The sequence below is a fragment of the Pristiophorus japonicus genome, chromosome 12, assembly GCF_044704955.1.
Source record: "Pristiophorus japonicus isolate sPriJap1 chromosome 12, sPriJap1.hap1, whole genome shotgun sequence".
Lineage (NCBI taxonomy): Eukaryota > Metazoa > Chordata > Chondrichthyes > Pristiophoridae > Pristiophorus > Pristiophorus japonicus.
Window position 1 is genome coordinate 55,081,160 of NC_091988.1, and position 27,271 is coordinate 55,108,430.

Below are 27,271 nucleotides of genomic sequence, written 5' to 3' on the forward strand. Positions count from 1 at the left end.
ACGGTACATGATTGGGGCAGAGTACAGGAAGCATTACTCTTTGGTCTTTGCAATACTCAATCCAGGATTGCTTAATGGCAGTACCTGATAATAAAGTTGGAAAGTATCCCATTCCCCAGCACACCTTTTTACATATTCCCTTTTTGGTGAAAAAAATTGGTATTGAGTTCTGATTTTTCTCAATCATAAGTGTGGTCATCATGTTGGTCTGTGTAGGTTTCTACAAATGCGTCTCGAAGATGCGTTTGACCATTTTGAGGCCACTAGTAGCGTGCCTATGCCAAAATGGCAAAATAAACCTGTTTGAGTAGGAATATAAGAACAGGAGCAGGTCATTCAGCCCCTTGAGCCTCATTCTATGAGATCATGGTTGATCTGTGATCTAACTCCATATACCCACCTTTGGCCCATATCCTTTGGTTAACAAAAAGCTATCAATCTCCGATTTAAAATTAACAATTGATCTAGCATCAATTGCCATTTGCGGAAGAGAGTTCCAAACTTCTACCACCCTTTGTGTGTAGAAGTGTTGCCTAATTTCACTCCTGAAAGGTCTGGCTCTAATTTTTAGACTATGCCCCCTAGTCCTAGAATCCCCAACCAGCGGAAATAGTTTCTCTCTATCTACCTTATCTGTTCCCCTTAATATCTCAAACTTCATTCAGATCGCCCCTTAAACTTCTAAATTCTAGGGAATACAACCCTAACTTGTGTAATCTCTCCTCGTAACTTAACCCTTGAAGTCCAGGTATCATTCTGGTAAACCTATGCTGCACTCCCTCCAAGGCCATTATATCCTTCCGAGGTGGTGTGGTGCCCAGAACTGCTCACAGTATTCCAGGTGTGGTCTAACCAGGGTTTTGTACAGCTTCTGTATAACTTCTAGAACATAAGAACATAAGAAATAGGAGCAGGAATAGGCCATTTGGCCCCTTGAACCAGCTCTGCCATTTAATAAGATCATGACTGATCAGATCATGGAATCTGCTCCATTTCCCTACCTATCCCCATAATCCTTTATATCCTTATCGTTCAAAAATCTACCTATCTCCGCCTTAAATATATTCAATGACCCAACCTCCACAGCTCTCTGGGGTAGAGAATTCCACAGATTTACAATCCACAGATTTACAACCCTCAGAAGACATTTCTCTTCATCTCAGTTTTGAATGGGCGACCCATTATTCTGAAACTATGCCCGCTAGTTCTAGATTCCCCTATGAGTGGAAATATCCTCTCTGCATCTACCTCGTTGAACCCCCTCATTATCTTTTATGTTTCAATAAGATCACACCTCATTCTTCTGAACTCCAATGAATATAGGCCCAACCTACTCAACTTATCTTTATAAGCCAACCCCCTCATATGCGGAATCAATCTAGTGAACCTTCTCTGAACTGCCTCCAATGTAAGTATATTCTTTCTTAAATAAGACCAAAACTGTATGCAGTACTCTAGGTATGGCCTCACCAGTACCCTGTACAGTTGTAGCAGGACTTCTCTCCTTTTATACTCCATCTCCCTTGCAATAAAGGCCAACATTCCATTTGCCTTCCTGATTACTTGCTGTACCTACATACTTTTTTTTGTTTCATGCACAAGGACCCCCAGGTCCCTCTGTACTGCAGCATTTTGTAATTTTTCTCCATTTAATTAATAATTAGCTTTTTTATTTTTTCTGCAAAGTGGATAACCTCACACTTTCCCACATTATACTCCATCTGCCAAATTTTTGCCCACTCACTTAGCCTGTCTATATCTCTTTGCAGATTTTTTGTGTCCTCCTCACAACTTGCGATCCTACCCATCTTTGTATCATCAGCAAACTTGGCTACATTACACTCGATCCCTTCATCCAAGTCATTAATATACTTTGTAAATAGTTGAGGCCCGAGCACTGATCTCTGCGGCACCCCACTATTTACAGTTTGCCAACCGGAAAATGACTCTTCTACCTCCTTGTACTCTTGTCCTCTAGATATTGAAAGTTGGCATACAGGTACAGCAGGCGGTAAAGAAGGCCTTCATAGCTAGGGGATTTGAGTATAAGAGCAGGGAGGTCTTACTGCAGTTGTACGGGGCCTTGGTGAGGCCTCACCTGGAATATTGTGTTCAGTTTTGGTCTCCTAATCTGAGGAAGGACATTCTTGCTATTGAGGGAATGCAGTGAAGATTCACCAGACTGATTCCTGGGATGGCTGGACTGACATTTGAGGAGAGACTGGATCAACTGGGCCTTTATACATTGGAGTTTAGAAGGATGAGAGGGGATCTCATAGAAACATACAAGATTCTGACGGGATGGGACAGGTTAGATGCGGGTAGATTGTTCCCGATGTTGGGGAAGTCAAGAACCAGGGGACACAGTCTTAGGATAAGGGGTAGGCCATTTAGGACTGAGATGAGGAGTACCCTGTTCTATCCTTTTTAGGTCCAAAGTGGATGACCTCACATTTGCTTACATTGAAATCCATTTGTCACAGTTTTGCCCATTCACTTAACATTATAAAGGGATGTTGATCAATTATGCTTTCATCTACACTGCCTGCAATGCCACCTATCTTTGTGTCATCGGCAAATTTGTATTTATGACTTTCTATGCCATCATCTAAGTCGTTAAGTATGGTGAATAGTTGAGGCCCCAACACAGATGCGGGGCACCACTAGCCACATGCTGCGAATTAGAGCATCGACCCATTCTGCTTTTGAGGAGAGTTTAAACTAGCTTGGCAGGGAGATGGGAACCGTAAAACAAATTCAATAGGGAAGAAAGTAAAGCTGAAATTGGAAAACAAGAATGTAGAAAGTGAATCTGTAAGAGGACACAAAGGTTAGTAGGTAGTAATCAAGGAGGTAGTCCTGTGCTAAATGGCATATACTTCAATGCAAGGAGTATAGCAAACAAGGCGGATGAGCTGAGAGCACAGATAGACACTTGGGAGTATGACATTATAGCCATTAAAGAGATATGGCTAAAAAAGGGGCAGTTTTGGCAGCTCAATATTCCTGGTTACAGGATTTTTAGACAGGACGGGAGGGGGGGGGGTCGCGGTATTGATTAAAGAAATTGTCACAGCTGTGAGGAGGGATGATGTATTAGAGGGATCATCAAATGAGGCCATATGGGTAGAACTGAAAAATAAAAAAGGGGTGATCACTGCTGGGTGTGTATTATAGACCCTCCCAATAGTAGGAGGGAGATAGAAGAGCAAATATGTTGGCAAATTTCTGTGAATCCCAAAAACCATAGGGCAATAATAGTAGGGGATTTCGACTCTCTATACCCTTCACACTATATTTGTCCCAATATTGATTGGGACAAATATAGTGTGAAGGGTATAGAGTATATGGAATTCCTAAAATGCATTCAAGAGAACTTTTTTAGTCAGTATGTAACAAGCCCAACACAGGAGGGGGCGGTTCTGGATTTAGTTTTGAGGAATGAAGCTGGGCAGTTGGAAGGGGTATAAGTGGGAGAGCACTTGGGTGCCAGTGACCATCATTCAGTCAGATTCAAGGTAGTTATGGATAAGGACAAGGATAGACCAGGAATAAAAGTCCCAAATTGGGGAAAAGCTAACTTTGCAAAGTTGAGAAGTGATTTGGCCACAGCGGATTGGAAACAGCTAAATCAGTGTCGGAACAGTGGGAGGTATTCAAGGAGGAGATCCGGAGGACTCGGGCCAAACATGTGCCCAGGGGAGGATAAAGAAAAAAAGGGAAGCTTATGTCATATACCAATGGCTAACCACTCTAGAATCCCTGGAGGAATATAGAAAGTTCAAAGGTGAAACTAAAAAGGATATTAGGAATGCTAAGAGAAAACATGAAAAATTCTTGGCAAGTAAAATCAAGGAAAACCCAAAGATGTTCTACAAATATATTAAGAGCATGAGGATAACCAAAGAAAGGGTAGGGCTTATTAGAGACCATGAGGGTAATCTGTGTTTGGAGGCGGAAGATGTGGGTTTGGTTCTTAATGAATACTTTGCATCTGTTTTCACAAAGCAAAGGGGCAAGGCAGATGCTGCTATCGAGGAGATGTGTGAAATTCTGGATGAAATAAGCATAGTGAGAGAGGAGGTATTAAGGGGTTTAGCAGCTTTGAAAGTGGAAAATTACCCAGGTCTGGATGAAATGCATCCCAGGTTGTTGAGCGAAGCAAAAGAGGAAATAGCAGAGGCCTTGACCATCATTTTCCAGTCCTCTTTGGATTCAGGCATGGTGCCGGAGGACTGGGGGACTGCTAATGTGGTACCCTAGTTTAAGAAGGGAGAAAGGGATAGACCGAGTAATTATAGGTATGTCAGTCTAACCTCAGTGGTGGGAAAATTATTGGAAAAAGTTCTGAGGGACAGGATAAATCTACATTTAAAAAGGCAAGGATTAATCAGGGACAGTCAGCACGGATTTGTTAAAGGAAGATCATGTTTGACTAAACTGATCGAATTTTTCGAGGAGGTAACCAGGAGGGTCGATGAGGGTAGTGCGTACAGTGTAGTGTATATGGACTTTAGCAAAGCTTTTGATAAGATCCCACATGGCAGACTGGTCACGAAGGTAAAAACCCATGGAATCCAGTGCAAATTGGCAAGTTGAATCCAAAATTGGCTTAGAGGTAGGAAGCAAAGGGTAATAGTTAATGGTTGTTTTTGTGACTGGAAGGGTGTTTCCAGTGGGGTTCCGCAGGGCTCAGTACTGGATCCCTTGCATTTTATGGTATACATCAACGATCTAGATTTGAATATGGGGGTATGATTAAGAAGTTGCAGATGATACTAAAATTGGCTGTGTGGTTGATAATGAAGACGAAAGTCATGGACTGCAGGAGGATATCAATCTTCTGGTCAGGTGGCAGAACAATGGCAAATGGAATTTAATTTGGAGAAGTGTGAGGTTATGCACTTGGGGAGGGTTAATAAGGAAAGGGTATACACATTAAATGGTAGGCCACTTAGAAGTGTAGATGAACAAAGGGACCTTGGAGTGCTTGTCCACAGATAGCTGAAAGTAGCAGGCCAGGTGGATAAGGTGGTTAAGAAGGCATGCGGAATGCTTGCCTTTATTGGCCGAGGCATAGAATACAACAGCAGGGAATTTATACTTAAATTGTATAATGCACTGGTTAGGCCACAGCTGGAGTATTGCGTGCAGTTCTGGTTGCCGTATTATAGGAAGGACGTGATTGCACTGGAGAGAGTGCAGAGGAGATTTACGAGAATACTGCCTGGAATAGAGAATCTTAGCTATGAGGACAGATTGGATAGGCTGGGTTTGTTCTCCTTGGAACAGAGGAGGCTGAGGGGAGGCCTCATTGGAGTCTATAAAATTTTGAGGGGCCTGGATATAGTGGATAGCAAAGGCCTATTTCCCCTTGGCGGAGTGGTCAATTACGAGGGGACATAGTTTTAAGGTGGTTGGTAGAAGGTTTAGAGGGGATTTGAGGGGAAGCTTCTTCACGCAGAGGGTTGTAGGGGTCTGGAACTCGCTGCCTGGAAAGGTGGTAGAGGCAGAAACCCTCACCACATTTAAAAGGTGCTTGGATGGGCAAGTCAAGTGCCGTAACCTGCAGGGTTACGGACCTAGAGCTGGTAAGCGAGATTAGACTGGATAACCTTTTATTGGTTGGCGCAGATACGATGTTAAGTACTTCAGGGAATCTAAGGCGACCAGGGTGGTCTCCTGGACTAGTTTTGATCGCCTGGATGGGACGGAGAGGAATTTTCCCAGATTATTTTCCCCAATTGGCCTGGGTTTTTATTTGTTTTTTTTTGCCTCTCCCAGGAGATCGCATGGCTCCGGGTGGGGTGGAGTATAAAATTTGTGATACATGGGGTATCGCAGTTGTGTGCGGCGGACTCTTTACCCGTCTGCCATTGTTCATTGTTCATAGGTTTATATGGGTTTCAGGGCTACGCACCGAGGGCCGTGTGGCTCTTTGTTGGCCGGCGCGGACACGATGGACCGAAATGGTCTCCTTCTGCGCTGGAAATTTCTATGTTTCTATTATCCCTGCTCTCTGTCTCCTGCTGCTCAGCCAATTTCTTAACCAGGTCAATAATTTGCCCTCCGTTCCGTGGACTTCTACCTGAGGTGACGATCTCTTGTGTGGAACTTCATCAAATGCCTTCTGGAAGTCCATATAAACAACATCCATACGCATTTCCCTGTCAGCACTTTAGTCACCACCTCAAAAAATTCAATCAGGTTTGTCAGGCATGACCTACCTTTCACAAATCCAGGCTGGCACGCTTTGATCATCTGAGAATTTTCTAGATGAAATCACCCCATTCTTAATTATTGACTCCAGTAATTTCCCAAAAACAGATGTTCGGCTAATTGGTCTATAATTCCTTGGTTTCCTTCTCTTGCCATTCTTAAAAAGCAGATGGTTCCTGGATCTAGAGCAATTTGGCAGAGTATAGTTAGGACATCTGCATTGTGTTCACCTACTTTCTTTATTACCCTGAGATGGAAACCACATGGCCCGAGGAATTTGTCACTCTTTAGTGTCATTATTTTCTTCTTTACTGTTATTTTACTTCCATTCATTTTATTGAGTCCCTGTCCCCAAATCTATATTAGTTTCTTTGGGATTTCCGGCATGCTATCCTCTCTTACTGTAAATACTGATGCAAAGTAATTATTCAACAGGTCTGCCATTGCCTCATAGTCATTGACAATATCAACACTTTCAGTTTTTAAGGGACCAACGTTGCTCCTGACCGCCCTCTTTTGCCGAATGTAACTGTAAAAATTATTTATCAATTTTGATATCCCTTGCAAGTTTCTTTTCATACTCCCTTTTTGTAGCTCTTACTATCTATTTTGTGACCCTTTGCTGTTCTTTGTATCTTTCACATTCACCAGGATCTGTGCTATATTTTAACGATTTTATTCAGGAAAAGCTTTTAGGTAAAGATATCGGGCCAATATTTCCAGTCTGAGCTCTTTTACTTTAGGTTGGGACAAGCTGAAAATATTTTAGTGGTGCGATTGAGTGAGATTCAAACCAGAGGAAAATAATCTGCTTAATGTGTTTTCAACCTTTTTGTTTTAACTCCTCTGGATCCAAGCTTAGAGATCCTGGCTGGGCGTGTGTGGGTGTCGGGTGAGACAGAATTGCGCTCAGCTGCAATGTTCATTACATCAAACTTGAATACCTCACTGACAATTGTTGTTGAGGCTCACTGTCAAGTACAGGTAATAGCAATTAGATATACTATGGGATGGTACAGGGCATGAAAATCAGGCAGGTTCTACAATGGGAGAACAACAACAACTTGTATTTATATAGCGCCTTTAACGTAGTGAAACGTCCCAAGGCGCTTCACAGGGGTATTATGAGACACAAAATTTGACACCAAGCCACATAAGGAGAAATGAGGGCAGGTGACCAAAAGCTTGGTCAAAGAGGTAGGTTTTAAGGAGCGTCTTAAAGGAGGAGAGAGAGGCGTAGGGTTTTAGACAGGCAGAACTTAGGGCCTAGGCAACAGAAGGCATGGCCACCAATGGTTGAGCGATTATTATCAAGGATACTTAAGAGAGCAGAATTTGAGGAGCACGACATCTTTGGGGGGGGGGTGGGGGGGCGCTGAAGGAGATTACAGAGATAGGGAGGAGCGAGGCCATGGAAGGATTTGAAAACAAGGATGAGAATTTTGAAATCGAGGTGTTGCTTAACCGGGTGCCAATGTAGGTCAGGAAGCACAGGGGTGATGGGTGAGCAGGACTTGGTGCCAGTTAGCACACGGGCAGTCGAGTTTTGGATCATCTCTAGTTTTCATAGGGTAAAATGTGGGAGACCAGCCGGGGGTGCATTGGAATAGTCAAGTCTAGAGGTAACAAAGGCATGGATGGATGAGGGCTTCAACGGCGGATGAGCTGAGGCAAGGGTGGAGATGGACAATGTTACAGATGTGGAAATAGGCGAACTTAGTTATGCTGCGGATATGTGGTTGGAAGTTCGGGGTCAAATATGACACCAAAGTTGCGAACTGTCTGGTTCAGCCTCAGACAGAAGTTGGGGAGAGGGGGGAGTCAGTGGCTGGGGAACGGAGTTTGTGGCAGGGACCGAAAACAATGGCTTCACTCTTCCCAATATTCAATTAGAGAACATTTTTCCTCATCCAGAACTGGATGTCGGACAAGCAGTCTGACAATTTAGAGACCGAGGAGGGATCGAGAGAAGTGGTGGTGAGGTAGAGCTGGGTGTCATTAGCGTACATATGGAAAGTGACGCTATGTTTTCGGTTGCGAACACTCTCCTCTGGATACTGCCCAGGTAATTACTTCCTATGTTTCTAATATTGTTTCAAAATGGTTAATGTCTCCTTTAAGTCCTATAAACTTCATTTTTTTGACTTTAAATGATGTATGTTATTTTCTGGTCTTCTAGGGGACAAGCATTTAATCCGTAGTGAGGGGTGGGGGAAAAGAGCCAGCTGGATTATTTGTACATGTCGCTTATTGACTGGTTACAGAGCAGGATTGATGTAAACATATTGGGGCCAAGTTTCGGCCTGAGTTGCTCCTGTTTTTTTGGTTTAGAATGGAGTATCTTAGAAATTGCAATTCTCGACATTTAGTTTGCTCCAGTTCTAGTCAGTTAGAACAGTTTCAGTTTGGGGGGGTGTGCGGCCACTTACGCCCATTTTGAAAGTTTAGGCAGTGAAAACTTACTCCAAACTAACTTAGAATGGAGTAAGTGTAAATTTTTGTACGCTCAGAAAAACCTTGCCTATACTTAGAAAATCAGGCGTAGGTTACAAATCTGGTGTAGGGAATGGGGGGGGTGGGGTGTTTAAAGGGAAGTTTACAAACATTAAACACTTCAGTTTTACAAATAAAGAGCCATCATCAATAATAAATGATAAATACATCAATAAATAAACCAATAAATCAATCAAAAAAAATTAATAAAAAATTAAAAAATCAATAAATAAAACATTTTCTGCTTCCCGACTGCAGCACCGGGAGTCCTCCAACAGCGTGCTGGGACGGCCCCCCCAGTGTGTCTCTGTCAGTGTCTCTATCTCTCTGTCTGTCTGTGTGTGTCTCTCTCACTCTGTCAGTGTCTGTTTCTGACAGCGGGGGGGGGGGGGGGGGGAGGGAGGGGGGAAAGAGGAAGGGGGGAAAGGGGAGAAGGGAGGGAGGAAAGAGGAGAAAGGAGGGAGGGAGGGGGGAAGAAGAGGGAGAGAGGAGAGAGGAGTTAAAGGTAGGTGGCCGGGGATTGGGTCGGGGGAGGGGGGCGCGGGAGTACGTCCGGGAGCGGAGCGGGAGTCGGGTCGGGTCCGGGGGGAGAGCGGGAGTCGAGTCGGGTCGGTGGGGGGGAGTCGGAGCAGGAGCTGGGTGGGAGGGGCGGGGGAGTTTGAAAGAGCCAGCTGAAGGGAGGAAGCAGGAGCTGGGCGTGGGAGGTGCAGCCTGATCCACGCAGCCCCAGTGAGGCCATTCGGCCAGGGCTAGGGTTTGCGTGCTTCGGGCCCCTCCCACACAGTTTTGGGCGCCTGGAGCTACTGCACATGCGCGCCCACTGTAGCGCGCCTGTGCAGAGGTCCCGGCACTGTTTTCAGCGCAGGGACCTGGCTCCGCCCCCCACAGCTTGTGCTGCGCCGCGCCCAGCTCCAGAGGACCTGCAGGGAGCCGGAGAATCTGTAAGTATTTTTTGGGTGCGAAAAAAGGCCGGAGCTGTGCCGTTCTAGGTGCGGCCCGAAACTTGGGCCCAAAGAGTAGATAAGGAAGGTGAATGACAAGTTTAAGAAAGAAAAAGGCATAGTATTCTATTTGTACCTTGATTGGAATCCTGTTTCTCCTGACTAACCTGTGTTCTGCTGCAAAATACTATCTATTCCAAGAAACTCCACCTCTGACCAAAGTATAAACTTCCTTCTAGGACATGGCTCCATTCATTGTTATTCTATTGAGTTCCCAATCAGCTCATAAAATGTGTAACTAGGGTACATTTTATCAATAATCACCATGAATGCTGCCAAAGTCATTGTCAAGTCTCGGCTAGACACAGCAACTCATTCAGAAACTGAATCAGCCTCTTTCATTCTATTTTGTTTTAATGTAGGTTGATTGCTGCAGTACAGCGAGACCTGGGGGGGAGCAGTTACTTGTGCATGAAACACAAAAGGCTAGTATGCAGGTACAGCAAGTGATCAGGAAGGCCAATGGAATCTTGGTCTTTATTGCAAAGGGGATGGAGTATAAAAGCAGGGAAGTCTTGCTACAGTTATATAGGATATTGGTAAGGCCATACCTGGAATACTGCGTGCAGTTTTGGTGTCCATAGTTACGAAAGGATATACTTGCTTTGGAGGCAGTTCAGAAAAAGTTCACTAGGTTGATTCCGGAGATGAGAGGGTTGACCCATGAGGAAAGATTGAGTAGGTTGGGTCTCTACTCACTGGAATTCAGAAGATTGAGAGGTGATCTTATCGAAACGTATAAAATTATGAGGGGGCTTGACAAGGTGGATGCAGAGAGAATGTTTCCACTGATGGGAGACTAGACCTAGGGGGCATAATCTTGGAATAAGGGGCCGCCTATTTAAAACTGAGATGAGGAAACATTTATTTTCTCAGAGGGCTGTAAATCTGTGGAATTAATTCTCTGCCTCAGAGAGCTGTGGAAGCTGGGACATTGAATAAATTTAAGACAGAAATAGACAGTTTCTTAACCAATAAGGGGATAAGGGGTTATGGGGAGCGGGCAGGGAAGTGGAGCTGAGTCCATGATCGGATCAGTCAAGATCGTATTAAATGGCAGAGCAGGCTCACGGGGCCATATGGCCTATTCCTGCTGCTATTTCTTATGATTTGCTGAATGAATAGTTGTTTGGGCTGCACTACAGATATTCAGATTTAGCAACTTATTGAGCACCTGAGCCAAGGGTGATATTTCTGGCCAAAATATTGTGTATTTTTAAATAATTGTTTTTACTCCCTACCTTGACTCGAGAATGGAGAAGTGATCCAAATAGTGAGAACTGGTTTATGGTAAGCCACGTTTGTTTCGTTATGCATTGAGTACCAAAGCAGACCGCTCCTTCTGATCTGCTTCATTATCATTACCTTTTCAGAAGTAGCTGTAATTTGAAAAGCAAACCAGTGACACTCCTTTAGATACAGTTCAAAGGAATATTCCAGGCCTGCTTAAAACTCACTTAAACAGTACTTCCTTAGGCTTCAAACAGATTTTCCCAACTCCAAAGTATTTGTCAACCACTGATACCTGCTTTGGATACCACTATTGCATACAAACAAACTTCATTTACAGGGCCACTTTGCTGCAGTCATCACAATTAACATCACCAAATGCCAGGGCTATGCAGCCACTTTTAATAGGTGCAGAAGGGGTTGCAAGCAATGTTCCTGTTAAGCTGCATGCCTGCACAGCCGTCTGGAGGTCCCATGTAGCCGGCTCACCGTTAAAGGGGCCGCGCATCTGGAAAAAAATTAGAAGGAGCATTGGTTGCAAGTGTTGATATACCCTTTGGCTAATGGTTTAAGAGCAGTGACAGAAGTGAAACAGTTCTAATGGCAGTATCTAATGGTAATGTGCATGGAGTTTTCTTTTAGTTTATTATTAGCTTTGAAAAAAGGAAGTAAACATTTGTTCTTGATAATGGAAAGTCTGTTTTAACAGAATTTGGGGTTTAAGACATGTTCGTGCAGTAGTGAGTTGGTTCATTAATTTCCTTTACCAGCTGTGGCTCAGTGGGTAGCACACTTACTTCTCAGTCAGAAGGTTATGGGCTCAAATCCCACTCCAGGGTCTTGAGCATGAAAAATCTAGGCTGACACTGCAGTGCAGTGCTGAGGGAGTGCTGCACTGTTGGAGGTGCCGTCTTTCGGATAAGATGTTAAACCGAGACCCCATCTGCTCTCAGGTGGATGTAAAAGATCCCCTGGCACCATTTTGAAGATGGCAGAGGAATTATCGCTGGTGTCCTGGCCAATATTTATCCCTCAATCAACATAACAAAAAACAGATTATCTGGTCATTATCACATTGCTGTTTGTGGGAGCTTGCTGTGCGCAAATTGGCTGCTGTGTTTCCCACATTACTACAGTGACTACACTCCAGAAGTACTTGATTGGCTGTAAAGCGCTTTGAGACATCTGGTGGTCATGAAAGGCGCTATATAAATCCAAGTCTTTCTTTGATACTAGCTATCAGGGCCACCTAGGTATCTCCAGTTGAATAATTCATATTTTAGTCAGGCATATTTTAAAGTATACTGTTTAGAATGCACACATATATAGAATGGATTTAATTATGAGATACTATTCAATTCTAGTACGCTGGGTAACTTATGGAAGAAATAGAGGAAATAACTTCAATGTAGAGTGCTTTCCCATTTGATGTTTCCTTCGTAAAAGTTTAATTAAAAAATTCTAGCTATTGGGGAGTATATAATTTGTATAATTACAGTGAACTCCGAGGATACTTGAAAAGGTTAGGGCTGGTGCATTCAGGTGTAAGTGAATTTTTAATGGCGTGATCAGTTATAATTACTGCCAAACAACCTCTCTGGCTATGAAAATTTAATCTTACAAGTGTGGAGTCTCATTCCTTTAGAATTTAATTAAAGTAAAAATGATTATTCTTTTAACTTTTTCTGTCTGTCTCTCTCTTATCTCTCTATCTTAATCCCACTTTTCTTTCTAAATCTTTATTTTGCTTTCTGTACATGATTGAAATCGAATTTATATTCCCTGGTTTAGACTCTGTGTCTCAATGAGGATTCTTCATTCTGATTAGTTGAAGTTTCTTGCTGTTGCTTGCTCTACTCACATGTTACAGATCTTTTATAGACGGTGCCGCGCTGGATCAGATAGCCGACGACCAATATTCCTTCTAATTTCTTTTCTCGTGCACTGCCCCTTTAAATTCTCTGCGCTGCTGTCCATGTGCCTTATCTCTTCCAGCGGCAGTAGCTGGTGAGCGGCCTATGCGGGACCTCTCAATTGGTGCGTGGCCACGCACCTTAGGGGGAACATTGCCGATGGCAGCAAGTCTACGCGTGAAAACTCTGTGGGCAGCTGTCAACATAGTGATCAGCGAGCACCGTTCCTTCGCCGCTGATCGCAAAATCTGGGCCTACAGTGGGTTTATACTAGCAGTTCTACAGCTTGAAAGAACACGATTCAATTCCTTTTTTTTCCTATATTTGCAACTGGATTATATTTGACAGCTCTGCAACATTGTGGTCACAGTGTTGATTTTTCAGTTGAATGATCGCATGGCCACATTCCCAGTAATGCTTGTTCCATTGATCCATTTTGATTTTACTAGGATAAGTAGGGTGTCATATGACAGCACAACATACCACTGGGGAAAGCCGATACAGATTGTTGAACATTTCTGCAACATGGTTCCTTTCATTTTAGTCATAAAGAGGCAATGAAGTCTAATCCTGTTTATATTTTATCTAGTGGAAACAGTTTCACGATATGTGAAAGTTTGTTGGTGTTCTGTATTCGGGCCTCATTGCTCAAAAGCCCATTCTTCTTGTAGTGCAATGTCTGATTAATTTCTTCTGGATCTCCATACCCTCCAACAGGGCAGTGAAAAATCATGCTTCTTTCAATTCTTCATTTTTCTTAAAATTGTAACCAACAGCTACTTCTCTTTGGCCCTACTCTTCTTTCATCTCTTAATATTGTTAGCGTCACCAACTCACCTGACCTTGGGGCCCACATTTACCCAGCACTGGGCCCCGTTTTTTCGGCGCCCAGTGAGTTTTTTGGCGCCGAAGCCCAGTTCAAAGATTCCACAGTGTTGGAGCACCAGCGTCTACTACCAGCGGCAGAATGTTTGGCTACAAAAATAGAAATAAATGTAAAGTTACTATTAATGCTGCTCCTGCGATGATAAATGTCAGCTTGCAACGAAAGAAAAAGTCTTTACCTTTTTTCTGTGATCTTCTCACTCCCCAAAATCTTCCACAAAGTGCAGGGAAACCTTTTACAATTTCCAGGATTGAAAAAGTAGCAGACCAATTGAAGTCCTTAACCATCCAATGCAGCCTTCTCCCGATTCTCCAGGATGTCAACTGCAGCCGCTGCTAGCCCACGGCCGAAGGTCCTCCACCCAACAGTGTGTTTTTAAAAAAAAACATTTTTTTTTGCGCATGCGCAATTAGTTTCCCATTTCTTTTCGAGCGCATGCGCTGTGTGGTTCCGGCGCACACTGGAAGCCCCACCCTTCGATTGGGTAGCGCCGGCACCAGAAAGTGCGCATGGTGGAAGAAAACTTAGGTTTTTTATTTTTAGCGCTGAGGGGCCAAATAAAAACGGGCATCCAGGTAAGTGAGCGCCATTATTTTTTATGTGGGAAACTTGGGCTCCTTGTGTGGGACTTCCCAAACTATGCTGCCCTGGCAGCAGGAGTGACTTCACCATACAAAGCTAGTCTCCCTGTGGCTACGTTTTACATATGAATGGAATATCAATGTGTTGTAGTTTCCCTGGTTAATTTTAGTTTTAATATTTTCCATCTGTTTAATAGGTTTGAGAGCACAGTTCAGACGAGTAAACTGCAGGACTTTGTGAGCCGGAGTAAGATGGCACGCTGTCGTAGTCGCTTTGTCTGCCCAGTCATTTTGTACCAAGGAAAGGTAAGGTTGTTCTCTTCAGTTGTGTTTCCAGTTGATATTTTAATTCAACATTTAAAATATGTGGAATAAAGAGGTGGGTTACTTTATGTACCTCAGGCTTGATTTAAAAGATACAATTTTGGAAGGAAATTAAGTAAGCAGAAAATTGTATAGGTTAACTGAAAAGACTGCAGAGATGGAGAATGGCAATGATTGTTGCATGGAATGTAAACAGTTTGAAATCAGAAATTAGTAATTGGATAGTTAAAAAATGGAATTGCCAATTTTTGCAGGGAAATGAGGTAACTTCATGTACTTTCTGATTTTGCACATTCATTGTTGCCTACTTTTGATTTCAGTTTTGGTATTACAGTATCTTTAATCTGCTCCCACCATATGATGCTTGGGACCTTTTGCCAACTCTTAGTGCTCCATACTAATTATTTTACACCAAACTGCATCTGCCACTGCCAGTTAACTTTAAAAAATAAAATAAAATCCAAATCAAAGTTGGGGGAAGGGGTTGGTTCATGGTTACCTAACCCGTTTTTCGAAGATATTACTGACATCAATGACAAGGGAAATGCAGTTTCCTTTGACATGCATCCACGTTGGTGGTTAATGGTAAGGAATAACGAGCTTAAAGTATGATACTGGATGGATAATAGACTCAAAAATAAGAAACCAAGGGTAGTCAAAAATTAAATCTTTTCAAGCTGAGAAGATGTTATGAGCAGTGGAGCCAAAGGGAGAGCCTTGCAATCCCCTCTATTTTGGATGTTGGAAGCAAAGTCTTCCACTTCGAAGATACCAAAAGAAAAGGCAGAGCAAATAAAAGAACAATCCAACAAGATTCAAAACGATTTGGATTTTTTTTAGATAACTAGATTAATGGGTGGCAAATGCGATTCAGTGTGAGATATTTAATATGGAGAACTAAAATTATTAAGTGGAACAGACCTATAACCATGCTGATCAGGAAAGAGATTAGGAGTTATTGTTGACTTATAAGCGGTCAGCCCAATGCTTAGCTGCCGTAGCAAAGATAAGTAAGGTATTGGGTTATATTTTCAATAGGATAGAGCACAAATCAAAGAGGTTATACTAACTAAAAACAGAGAATTCTGGAAATGCACAGGCGTTCCACCAGCATTTGAAAAGAAAGAAGACATAATATATTATCCCCAACCCTGTGAACTTTTATCTTATGCAGTAACCTTTTATGTGGCACCTTATCGAATGCCTTCTGGAAATCCAAATACACCACATCCACTGGTTCCCCCTTATCTACCCTGCTCGTTACATCCTCAAAGAACTCCAGCAAATTTGTCAAACATGATTTCCCTTTCAGAAAACCATGCTGGATTGATTGAATTATGCTTTTCCAAATGTCCTGCTGCTACTTCCTTAATAATGGACTCTAGCAAGTTAATATGTCGGTGGGACACTTGTATAAAGCATTGGTTTAATTTAATCTGGGATGTTTTGTGCAGTTTTGATCACTTATTCATAGGAAGGATACTATGACCTTTGATGGGAAACAGAGGTAGCAATCAAGATGACTCTGGTATCAGGAATCTTAAGAGGGAAGTAAATGAAATTAGACTTGTCCACTTTGGAACAGAGACTTCAATGTGCCTTAATTGAAGTTTTCAAGATTGTGAAGGGGATTGGCAAAGTTGTTTGTTGTGATGAAGATTTCAAATACTAAGCGATTTATTAAAAATTAAAAATTTAGGAGTAAGAATAAGTTAACTGGGAACGCTGTTGAAACTGACGAGAGAGAAAGGCACAGAGACACAGATCGTGGTGGGGTCGTCCAGAAACCGAAAAATATTCCGAAATCCGGAGCCACCCTACCGCCTCCCCCCTCCCCATCTCGGCCCGACCTCCCCCCGGCCTGGACTGCCCCCCTCCGTCGGCTCGACTGGACTCCGATGACTCAACCGACCTGACCCTCTGGCTGCCCAACTCGCCCTCTGGCAGCCCGACCTCCCCTCCCCTACCCTACCTACCTACCTCAGCACAGGCAAAGACGTTCCAAAATCCGGAAATCCCGCAACGGCCTCAGTCCCGAGGTTTCTGGATTTCGGACATCATATCTGTTGGACATTAAACAAGTTAAAATATTATCTTCTTTGGTGTGCACTCTATCAATTTATTTATTTGTTACATTGCAGTTAATTACTTAAATGGTATTGATTATTAAATACACAAGGTTTGATTTATCTTTATTTCTTTCTCTCTGCATTGCAGCATATTTGTCGGTCGGCAACTCTGGCCGGATGGGGGGAGCTGTACGGACGCAGTGGATACAACTACTTATTCTCAGGTGAATAGTGGTTTAATTTATTAAATATACATGTATGTTCTGACCTCATTATAAATCTAGTTGTCGGAGAATTAATGTGTTGAGTGGTATAGAATGTCTCGTCTGTTCTCCAAAGTACAGTGTAGATGTTGGGGAGAGTAAGAGACGTGGCTGTGACTTCACTGTTCAATCTTAGCTTGAATTGGATTGATTTGGTGTTGCATTGATGGTAGCTGTGGAAAAGTCAATGCGCTAGGTTATGCTTTTCCTTCTGATTGGAGAACAATTGGACAGTGCCAATGTGATGGCCCAGGTTCTCCTTCCATTCTGGTAGGAACGTAGTACATAATCATACATGGTATTTACAGCACAGAAGTGGGTTATTTAGCCCAAAAGGTCCATGCCAGGTGTTTATGCTTCACACGAGCCAGAGCTCTTGAACTTAACACTAACAGTCAACAGTCGCCTTCAAAGTTCAGTTGTGCCGAAAATGGCACTATTGCACTTAACTATGTGTAATGTTTTCGAAAATTGGGTGTTTGAAGTACTTAGTTGCTTTGATCTAAAAGCTCAGTGCAGTCTCTTGGTTCAGAGGAAAGGAGAGCTTATGCCAATCTCCTGATACTGTTACTGCTTGCCTTAAGCATGTGCCCAAAAAACATATACACTTGATTTACCCACCTTTTTGTTTATCTCTATTTCTTCAGGAGGATCTGATGATGCAGGAGCAGAGTCTGATGAAGTGCCTGATGATTATGCAGTACGGTAAGTGAAATACTTCCATTTTGTTGAAAATTGAATTCTACTCGCATGCTTTGATTGCTGCGGTTTCGGAACAGATAGGGATAGAAATGTTTGTCTTAAGCACGTGAATCTTGAATATAGCCTCAGCCCCTTGAACTAGTTCTATGTGAGAGAATGACCTTTTATATTTCTTGTATTCTTCCTTTTCTCCTTTAAAAGATTTCATAGATACAAGTTACTATATTTCCTATTACAGTTGATCCAATCGTTTTGAAGTCAGGACTTGTAGATTTCAGAGAATGGTGAACTAGTGCAATAATGTAGAAAGGTAATGCAGGACTGAATGCAAATAAGTTTGTCTGTGAAAGATGCAATTATGGTTCCTTAAATATGCTGTTAAACCTATAATCTCTCAAACTTGTGGTAAGCAGCAATGCATTTTCTCTCCAATGGTTCACCTTATTCATACTGAGAAAATACTTTGATTTATCATTCTTGGGTCCAAAGTGGATGAGCTCACACTTGCCCACATTAAACTCCATCTTCCATAGTTTCACTGTCCAACCCCGTCCTCCACCAACTTAACTGAAGCTTGTGCTTATGAAAAAATGTAGCTTGTAATGTATTAAATATATTTTAAACACCAGGACTGCTTATGTTCTGTGGCTGTACAATATGACTTGCCATCAGACTGTGACTCGCATTAGAAAAATCAGTAGAATCTCAAATATTGCAGCTCCATCATAAATGATCTTCTTAGAAGTAAATGGGCCTACTTTCTCAGTAATTATGAGAGTACTTTCTCAATAATTATGTATCACCTCGTGAACGTCCAATGAAGACGACACTAGGTTTTCATTTTGTTCTGACCTTGTTTCATTTTTCTTCTTTTGATTATTCCAGGAATGGTGATTCCCAGCTATTTGATAAGGTCCGAGGTCATGACATAAAGCTGCTGCGCTATCTTTCTGTTCGTTATATCTGTGATCTGATGGTGGAGAAGAAGAAAGTGAAGTTTGGGTTGAAGTAAGTGATATCTGGATCTCCTCGTCTAATGTCCTGATGTGACACAAATCTAAGTGATAATTTGGGGAGGAGGCATACGAATGGTAGTAACAGAAGAAACTCTTGGGGGAGAAAAAAAGCATTTGTAAAGGTCAGACTAATGTGTATGTTCTCTGGAATTCTGTTCGAGGTTCTAACTTGCTTTTAGGGTCTGAATGGCTAGTTAAACCACTTGAGTTTGTCTGAACACTTGCAAGTGTGCATGATGCTTTGCAGCAATTTCAGCCATTTTCTCCCCTTCCTCTTTTATTCCCCTGCAAGTAAAATACTCTTACTAAAGCCTAATAGCTTTGATAGTGGATGAGTAACCCAGCAGTCATGAGTTCAAATCCCACCATGGCAAGTTGTGAAAATTAATTCCAATAAACCTGCTAATGCATGGCTGGCAGCAGAAAAAACGACCATGAAAGCTGCAGAATTGTTGTAAAATTCTAACTAATGTCCTTCAGGGAAGGGAGTTGCTGTCCATACCCGGTCAGGCCTACATGTGACTTCAGTCCCTTACTTTTGATGCCCAGAGGGCAAATTGGCCAGCGTCGCCCACATCCCGGAAATTAAAAAATCCCTTCAGCTAATTATTATATTCCCATTTTAATTACCTTGTGAAACAAGTCCCACTTACCATGTGAAGCACAACTGCATAGCATAAATCAGCAGCTCTAATGGAGCTTATTACCAGCAGTAACAACAATTTATCAGTTGTAAGGAAAGATACAAACTCTAACAAGAAACTTTGTAAATATTAGAAATAAAGAAACAAAATGCCAATGCTGGAAATCTGAAGGGCTGACACCTGAAACATTACCCTATTGTTTCTGTTACAGTGCTGACAGACCAGCTTTATATTAATCTCTGAAATATTTCTTGGAATTTCTACACATTTTTGAGGCTGTAATGGATTTTTGGGGTTCAGTCATGTGGATAAATCACTTCTGCTTTGTTGCCATGTGAACCCTTGAATCTAATATATTTTCAGACATCTATTATGCTTGCTAGTTCTGTAACTAATATTATTCTAGTCATGTCTGTTGCCATTAATCATCGTGACTGCCAGGTTTAACCATTCATTATATTTTAATGATTTTGCTGTTCTGCATCTTCATCTTTTGACATAAAACAATGCAATCTGCCTTTGAAATCTCAAGGATTCCAAACATTTTCACAACTCTACAGTGTGGAACAGACACAGTATTCTTCTCTGACTGTGTGGCCAGACCATGAAGAGAGAGAGCATGTGTGCATTATAAATCTCTTTGGGTATTGCATTCTGGAGGTACTTCATTCTCAGATGAAATCATAAAGTGCATACTGCTGTTAGTCAGTTACAATTACATAGAATTACACAGAATTAGATAGAATATAAACCATAGAAACGGGCCATTCGGCCCAACCAGTCCATGCCGATGTTTATGCTCCATTCAAATCTTCAATATCTAACTCTTATCAGCATAACCTTCACCCTTCTCCCTCATACACTTATCTATCTCTTTCATATGCTTATCTCACTATGTTTGAGAGAGAGACTGATAATACGTAAATCATGTTTTTTTTTATGTAATAAAAATGTAAGTGATAGTCATGAGTGAGTTACTTAATCATCCCCACATGTCAGATTAAACATCCCAGCTAGTATTTCAGTGTGTGGAGCTCCTAGTGCAGTTAGAATTTGATACTTTTATTCTGGACATGCTCACGGTGACAGATGTGCAACTTTTGAATCCAACACTGAGAGTTTGAAAGTAGCCAATGTCCCACTTTGATTAGAGCAACAATCTCAACTATACACACATCTCTGCAAAAGTGCTGAACGTTTAATATTAAACAGTCACAGATGTTTGTTCCTACTGTAAGTGGACTTGACTATCTAAATCAGTTGGTCCCAGTCCTCACTTTTTCACACAGATAGTTGAGCTATCCTATTTCACTGCAAGGACTTATTAGTTGAATAGTAGAATGCATTACCATATGTCTTTGGCAAACTGCCTTTACCCTATCTAAGATAAAGGTCACAGGGGTAGACATTGACCTCTCAGCTTTTTATAGGAGGAAATTTGGGCAGTTGACATGATCACCAATTCAGTTTTCCAGACTCTGTCCTGGATCCAGTAGATTAAAACTGCTGCGGGTGGTGGGGTTTTTATTTCTGCTATTTCCTTTGATGATCTTTACTGATTTTACTGCATTTACTTGTTTCCCTAAATAATCCTTCGTAGTAAGTACTGCTTTGGAATGTTGGTGTGTGTGGAGGGGCCCAGTCTAAAAGTTAATGAAATAATTTGCTTCACTAATTCTTGTTAGCTAAAGGAAGATCCTACATAGCTATACCGATCCCATCCAGCACAGCTCATCGGGCAATTTGAATCATAGAATGGTTACAGCATAGAAGGAGGTCATTCGGCCTGTCGAGCCCGTGCTGGCTCTTTGCAAGAGCACTTTACCTGCTCAGACCTGGGTGTGGTCCATACAGACCTGTGGGGAGAGAGAACAAAGGACCGTATCCTTCCTGCCTGCCGTTTTGAGCTTCTTGCGAAGGTGAAGTTTAAGCATGGGGGCAATTCTGACTGCCATACCTCGTGCAAGCCTTTTGCATCATGGTGCTGCGGAGGAGACAACTGATTTGACGTCATCGCATGAGGAACCTCCGAGTCCGTAGGGTTATGGGCAGGAGGCCTTACCTATGTCGGGTATATCGAGACAGGCGTTTATACCTGCACATGAGTGTTGCAGACCGTGTCAGAAGGCTGTGTTTTCGCGAAAAAGTTGTAACTGATGTCTGACAGTTGGTTAAAGCAAACCTGCAACCTAGAAGCGTCAGGAGGACTGCTTTGACAGTTGAAGTGAAGGTTACAGCTGCACTTTCATTCTATGCATCCGGATCCTCCCAAGCTACAATTGGGGATGTGTGCGCCATTTCTCAACATGCAACACGTCTGTATTCGGCAGGTGACTGCTGCACTATATGCCCAGAGGAATGACTACATAAAGTTCCCCATGACCACCCAGGCAATGCGTGACAGGACTGTGGGTTTCTCCAGGATTGCTGGCTTCCCCAAGGCATAGGGCTGCATTGATTGTACCCACATCGCCTTGCAAGCACCTTTGAAGGATTCCGAGATGTAGAGCAACAGAAAAGGCTTCCACTCAATGAATGTGCAGCTCGTGTGTGATGACATGCATTGCATCATGTCAGTTGATGCAAGATACCCTGGGAGCACCCATGATGCGTTCATCCTACGCGAGATCATTATACCTGCCAGGTTTCAGCAGCAGCCAAAAGGGCAGAGCTGGCTACTGGGAGACAAAGGGTATGGTCTCGCCACCTGGCTCATGATGCCTCTACACGTAACCCGGACAGAAGCTGACTGGGAATACAACATGTCGCACATTGCGATGCGCAGCATCATTGAGAGGATCATTGGCATCTTAAAACAGAGTTTCCGATGCTTGGACCATTCCGGTGGCTACTTGCTATACTTCCCTGAGATTGTCGGTCAGTTCACTGTTGTGTGTTGCATGCTGCATAACTTAGCCATCATGACGTAGCAGCAGACAGTAATAGAAGACCCACCTGAGGTGAGAGTGGCTGATAATGTTGAGGAAGAAGCAGATGACAAGGATGAGGAAGCCATGGAACTACCTGAACCTGGAGCACAACGGCGGAGGAGGGTGGGCCGTCATGCCCCTTTAATGATTGCACGACACTCCCAAAGCAAGCACTCTACTCGGAACTTCTTCATGGCAAATGAGCCAAAGGTGGACAGAGGAAATGTTACAAGGACACCCACAAAGCCTCCCTGATAAAGTGTGGCATCCCCACCGACACCTGGGAGTCCCTGGTCAAAGACTGCCCTGAATGGAGGAAGTGCATCAGGGAGACCGCTAAGCATCTCGAGTCTCATCGCCGAGAGCATGCAGAAAACAAGCGCAGGCAGCGGAAGGGATGCGCGGCAAACATGTCCCACCCTCCCTTACCCTCAACGACTGTCTGTCCCACCTGTGGCAGGGACTGTGGCTCTCGTATTGGACTGTTCAGCCACTTAAGGACTCCTAACAGTGGAAGCAAGTCTTCCTCATTTCGAGGAACTGCCTATGATGATGATGATTATGATGCTCGAGATTGCAGGACCCATCAAAACAGCGACCCTCTCTTCCAAGGGTGTCAGTGGGTGCAGATTTGCCGGGCTTCCTCCTGTTCGAGTTCTTTCTCATTTGTTTTGTGCCACTTTCCTGAGCAAAGATGAAAATATAACTTTTTAGAGAGGGTATCTTTCTGCTGGGCAGGACATATACAGATGGTCACATTTACAATTCCAATTCCATTGAAAAATGAAAATGTTACTTATAATTAACTACTTGACCAAGGTCCTGCCACTTTTTGCACTGGCCTCCAGACCTCAAGGTGGTCACCATTGCACAGTAATCTTCTGCAAGTTGGTTTCAGCGTTCCTTCATTTCTTTGGGTGGAATATGTGACCTCTGCTAGTGTCCAGCTCCTGCCATCTGCCCTCAATCATAGTAACTAGTGTCACCACTTCATCCTGTAAGAAATTCTTGGTCCTGGTGCCGCATTGCATCTTGTATTGCAGCTCCGATTTTTTGAATGATAATTACAGTTCTCACACATGCACTTGCCTCTTTAAAAAAGGTTGATTGGAGACCGGGAGCTGCACTGCGCATGCGCACCCATAGGAATCATATCAAAGCGTCTTTACCGCGCATGCGCAGAAGGGGCAGCGTCGTTTTTTTCGGCACAGACGGGAGGCTCCACTCCCCGAGGCTACTGGACAGTTGCACGGCGCCAATTTTGAAAAATACAGCTAGGAAACTTGGCGCACACATTTTTGGAGTAGTTTTGGCCTAGAAAAACTGGCGTAACTCTGGCAATATGCCAAAAAACGGCTTTGGGCAAAATTGAGCCCATATTTTTTTTCTTCACTTGGACATTACGGGAATGATTTGGGCATAGATTTCTGCTAAACTTGCTCCCTCTTCAAATAAATATGTTCAGTTATACAAAAAACAAAAACAAAGTTGTCAAGAACAAGGCAGTACTTGATGCAGAGAGACTTGTATATCTTCCAAGTCGGGGGTCAATGCTGGAGACTATAGCTTAAAGTGGTTTGAATGGGTAGGCTGATTTAAATCAGGAACTTTGTTCGCACGTGTTTTTGGTTTCCTAAAAAATGTCCCTGTTTTTCTCTGGTTTTAACACTTCTGTCTTGACTCAGTGCCACAGGATGCCTTTGGGGCAATCGGTGCTACTGGAAGGGTTTAAAATTATACACAACCTTGTCATTTGAGATTTGTTTTTGAAGAAGAAAAACTGTTTGGCATGCTGTTTGAGCTGCTCTTTGCCAAAGTGTACAATGTTTTCTGCCTTATATTCTGTGTGTAATGTTCGGTGCATAGCAATGTGGTTGGGGCTTTAAAAGGGAAATTAAACTAACTTTAGCCTTTTAAACGTACTGATTTATTTTAAGCTCAGTGGTAATGTTTTGAAGCCCTAGACATGTTAACTTGTAATGGATATTGCACCTGGATGTAAAGTATGCAATGTTTATTGAACTGTTTCCATCCGAGTTTTTTTTTCACTTGTGTATTTGTAGCTCGCACTTCACTGTGGCTTCCACTTCGTGCAGAACCTTTCCCCTCCCTTTTTTCTTTCCCCTCCATCCACCCTCAAGATTTTACTCTCCGCCTTTGTGCTCACTTTGGGTGTGTCTAAAAGATATTCAGTTGGTACTAAGTGACCGCAAAGACACTCAGAACAGCAGAAACAGATCTCTGCTGAGGGGGGAAGAGGTGGCATAATCAGATTAGGATACTGTCCATTCTGAGGCCAGGGTTTGAACTTCGCTCTGACAGGTGGGGTGGAAGTTGACCGTTGTCAGCTGCCCGTAACGCTCTTGAGTGAATTGAATTTAGGTTATGAGCCTATAGCACAAGAGTAACTATAAATCAGAAAGATTTGCTCTGTGGCGTGGAATACAGAAATGTTACACTTGTGTAGCAGGTGCATTTTCAGGCTGGCTTCAATGCACTCTGTCAGGACCCAGTAGAGGGAACTTTACCCTGCATCTAGTTTCCGTTACCTGGAAGTGCTTGACGGCGATACTTGCCATCAAAAGTGGAGCAATGTTCCATTCCCATTTCTAGAATTCCTCATGCTCAGCACATAAATGCACCAAAAATACATATTTTGGAGGGGGTGGGTGGTTTAAAGTATCATAAATATTGATCCTTTCCCTTTCTCCTTCTTGTTCAGTGTGACCTCATCCGAGAAGGTGGACAAAGCCCAGCGATACGCAGATTTCACCTTGTTGTCTATACCTTACCCAGGTGACCGCTTCACAGCAAGGGCTGAACTTGTTTATAGAGACAATAGCTAATCAAACTTATTGGTCCATGTTTTTTTTAAATGGTTAATTTAACTAATTAAAATCAACAATGTACTTGCTTTATCTTGTATAAACACAGCTAACTGTTTGGAAAAACTGGCGCAAGAAGCTGCCACTTTGTGGGGGCCTAGTGAACATGCATTGATGATTAATGCCTTTACTGGCCCGTTGGACTAGTTGCCTTCCCACTATCGCTGTTTTGCTGCTGTACTAGTTTAAAAGCCTAGAGAATCATTGTTCATTTTGAGTTTCTAATTGAATAAGAAGTGATTGCTGAGACTGCAGTTATATTTTTCTTAATAACTTTGGGTAAAAAAAAACAACATTTTGATTTTAAAAAGTTTGAATTTATAAAATATTAGGAAAAAGTATATATGTGGATTGCTGCGAGGTGGGTGGTAAGTATTGGATTAAGAAATGATTGCCTGCACCTAGTCAGTGTTCAGGAACAAAAAAAAATGTAAATTTATGCTGAGTGATGCAGGACCAACTTCGAATTTTCATTTAAAGTCAATATTTCAACTATTTATAAAATAATCGGATTTCACCCATGAATTCTCCAATTTATTATCACTCGTAAATTTATGCCCAGGTGTCGATATAAAGGAAGAAAGACTTGCATTTATATAGCACCTTTCACGACCCTCAAGACGTCCTTAAGCGTTTTACAGCCAATAAAGTACTTTTTGAAGTTATAGTCAACGTATTTACTGAGGGGTACAAAAGCATGGGCCTTACGCTAAACATCTGTAAGACAAAGGTCCTCCATTGGCCTGTCCACGCAGCTCAGCGCGGCCCCCCCCCCCCCCCCCAGATCATCAAGATCCACAGCACGGCCCTGGACAACGTGGACCATTTCCCATACCTTGGGACAAGAGCAGACATTGACAACGAGATTCAACACCGCCTCCAGTGCGCTAGTGCAGCCTTCGGCCACCTGAGGAAAAGTGTTTGAAGACCAGATCCTCAAATCTGCCACCAAGCTCATAGTCTACAGGGCTGTAGTAATACCCGCCCTCCTGTATGGCTCAGAGATATGGACCATGTACAGTAAACACCTCAAGTCCCCAGAAGAAATACCACCAACGATGTCTCTGCAAGATCCTACAAATCCCCTGGGAGGACAGACGCACCAACGTTGGCGTCCTTGACCAGGCCAACATCCCCAGCATTGAAGCACTGACCACACTCGATCAGCTTCGCTGGGCAGGCCACATTGTTCGCATGCCAGACACGAGACTCCCAAAACAAGCGCTCTACTCTGAACTCCTTCACGGCAAACGAGCCAAAAGTGGGCAGAGGAAACGTTACAAGGTCACCCTCAAAGCCTCCTTGATAAAATGCAACATCCTCACCGACACCTGGGAATCCCTGGCCAAAGACCGCCCTAAGTGGAGGAAATGCATCCGGGAGGGCGCTGAGCACCTCGAGTCTCATCACCAAGAGCATGCAGAAATCAAGCACAGGCAGTGGAAAGAGCGTGCGGCAAACCTGTCCCACCCACCCTTTCCCTCAACGACTATCTGTCCCACCTTTGACAGGGACTCTGGTTCTTGTATTGGACTGTTCAGCCACCTAAGAACTCATTTTTAGAATGGAAACAAGTCTTCCTCGATTCCGAGGGACTGCCGATGATGATGATTTTGAAGTGTAGCCACTGTTTGTAATGTAGGAAACGCAGCAATCAGCAAGCTCTCATAAACAGCAATGTGATAATGACCAGATAATCTGTTTTGTATTGTTGGTTGAGGGATAAATATTGGCCAGGACATAGCGAAAGCATTGTTGTAATAGTAGTTACAGTTTTATTTTACCTTGTCTGCAGGTTGTGAATTTTTTAAGGACTACAAGGATCGAGATTATACGGCTGAAGGGCTGGTGTTCAACTGGCACCAGGTGAGTTTACAAGTCTGGGAGGCAGGCGAGTAGAAACAGGTTTTGTTCACAACCTGGTCACATTGTTTTTCCCTGCCATTCACAATCATAACATAGAATCATGGAATGGTTACAGCACGGAAGCAGGCCATTCGGCCCGTTGAGCCCGTGCCGACTTTCAGCTTGTCCTACTCCCCTGCCCTTTCCCCGTAGCCCTGCAATTTTTTTTGCTTCAGATACTTATCAAGAGGCACAAGTATATAATTATAA

The 27,271-nt window shown here is 43.0% G+C and overlaps 1 protein-coding gene across 3 annotated transcripts in view; it reads left to right on the top strand.

Moving 5' to 3' along the window:
• The window catches only part of mtmr14 (myotubularin related protein 14), an 86,565-nt gene that overhangs the window by 17,041 nt on the left and 42,253 nt on the right, over positions 1 to 27,271 (top strand). For all 3 annotated transcript variants that reach the window (XM_070895515.1, XM_070895513.1, XM_070895514.1), the window contains exons 3-8: positions 14,521 to 14,629; positions 16,865 to 16,940; positions 17,627 to 17,684; positions 18,567 to 18,689; positions 24,994 to 25,067; positions 26,952 to 27,022. In XM_070895515.1, coding sequence (XP_070751616.1) covers positions 14,521 to 14,629; positions 16,865 to 16,940; positions 17,627 to 17,684; positions 18,567 to 18,689; positions 24,994 to 25,067; positions 26,952 to 27,022 — 511 coding nt within the window. The remainder of the gene's footprint in view (positions 1 to 14,520; positions 14,630 to 16,864; positions 16,941 to 17,626; positions 17,685 to 18,566; positions 18,690 to 24,993; positions 25,068 to 26,951; positions 27,023 to 27,271) is intronic.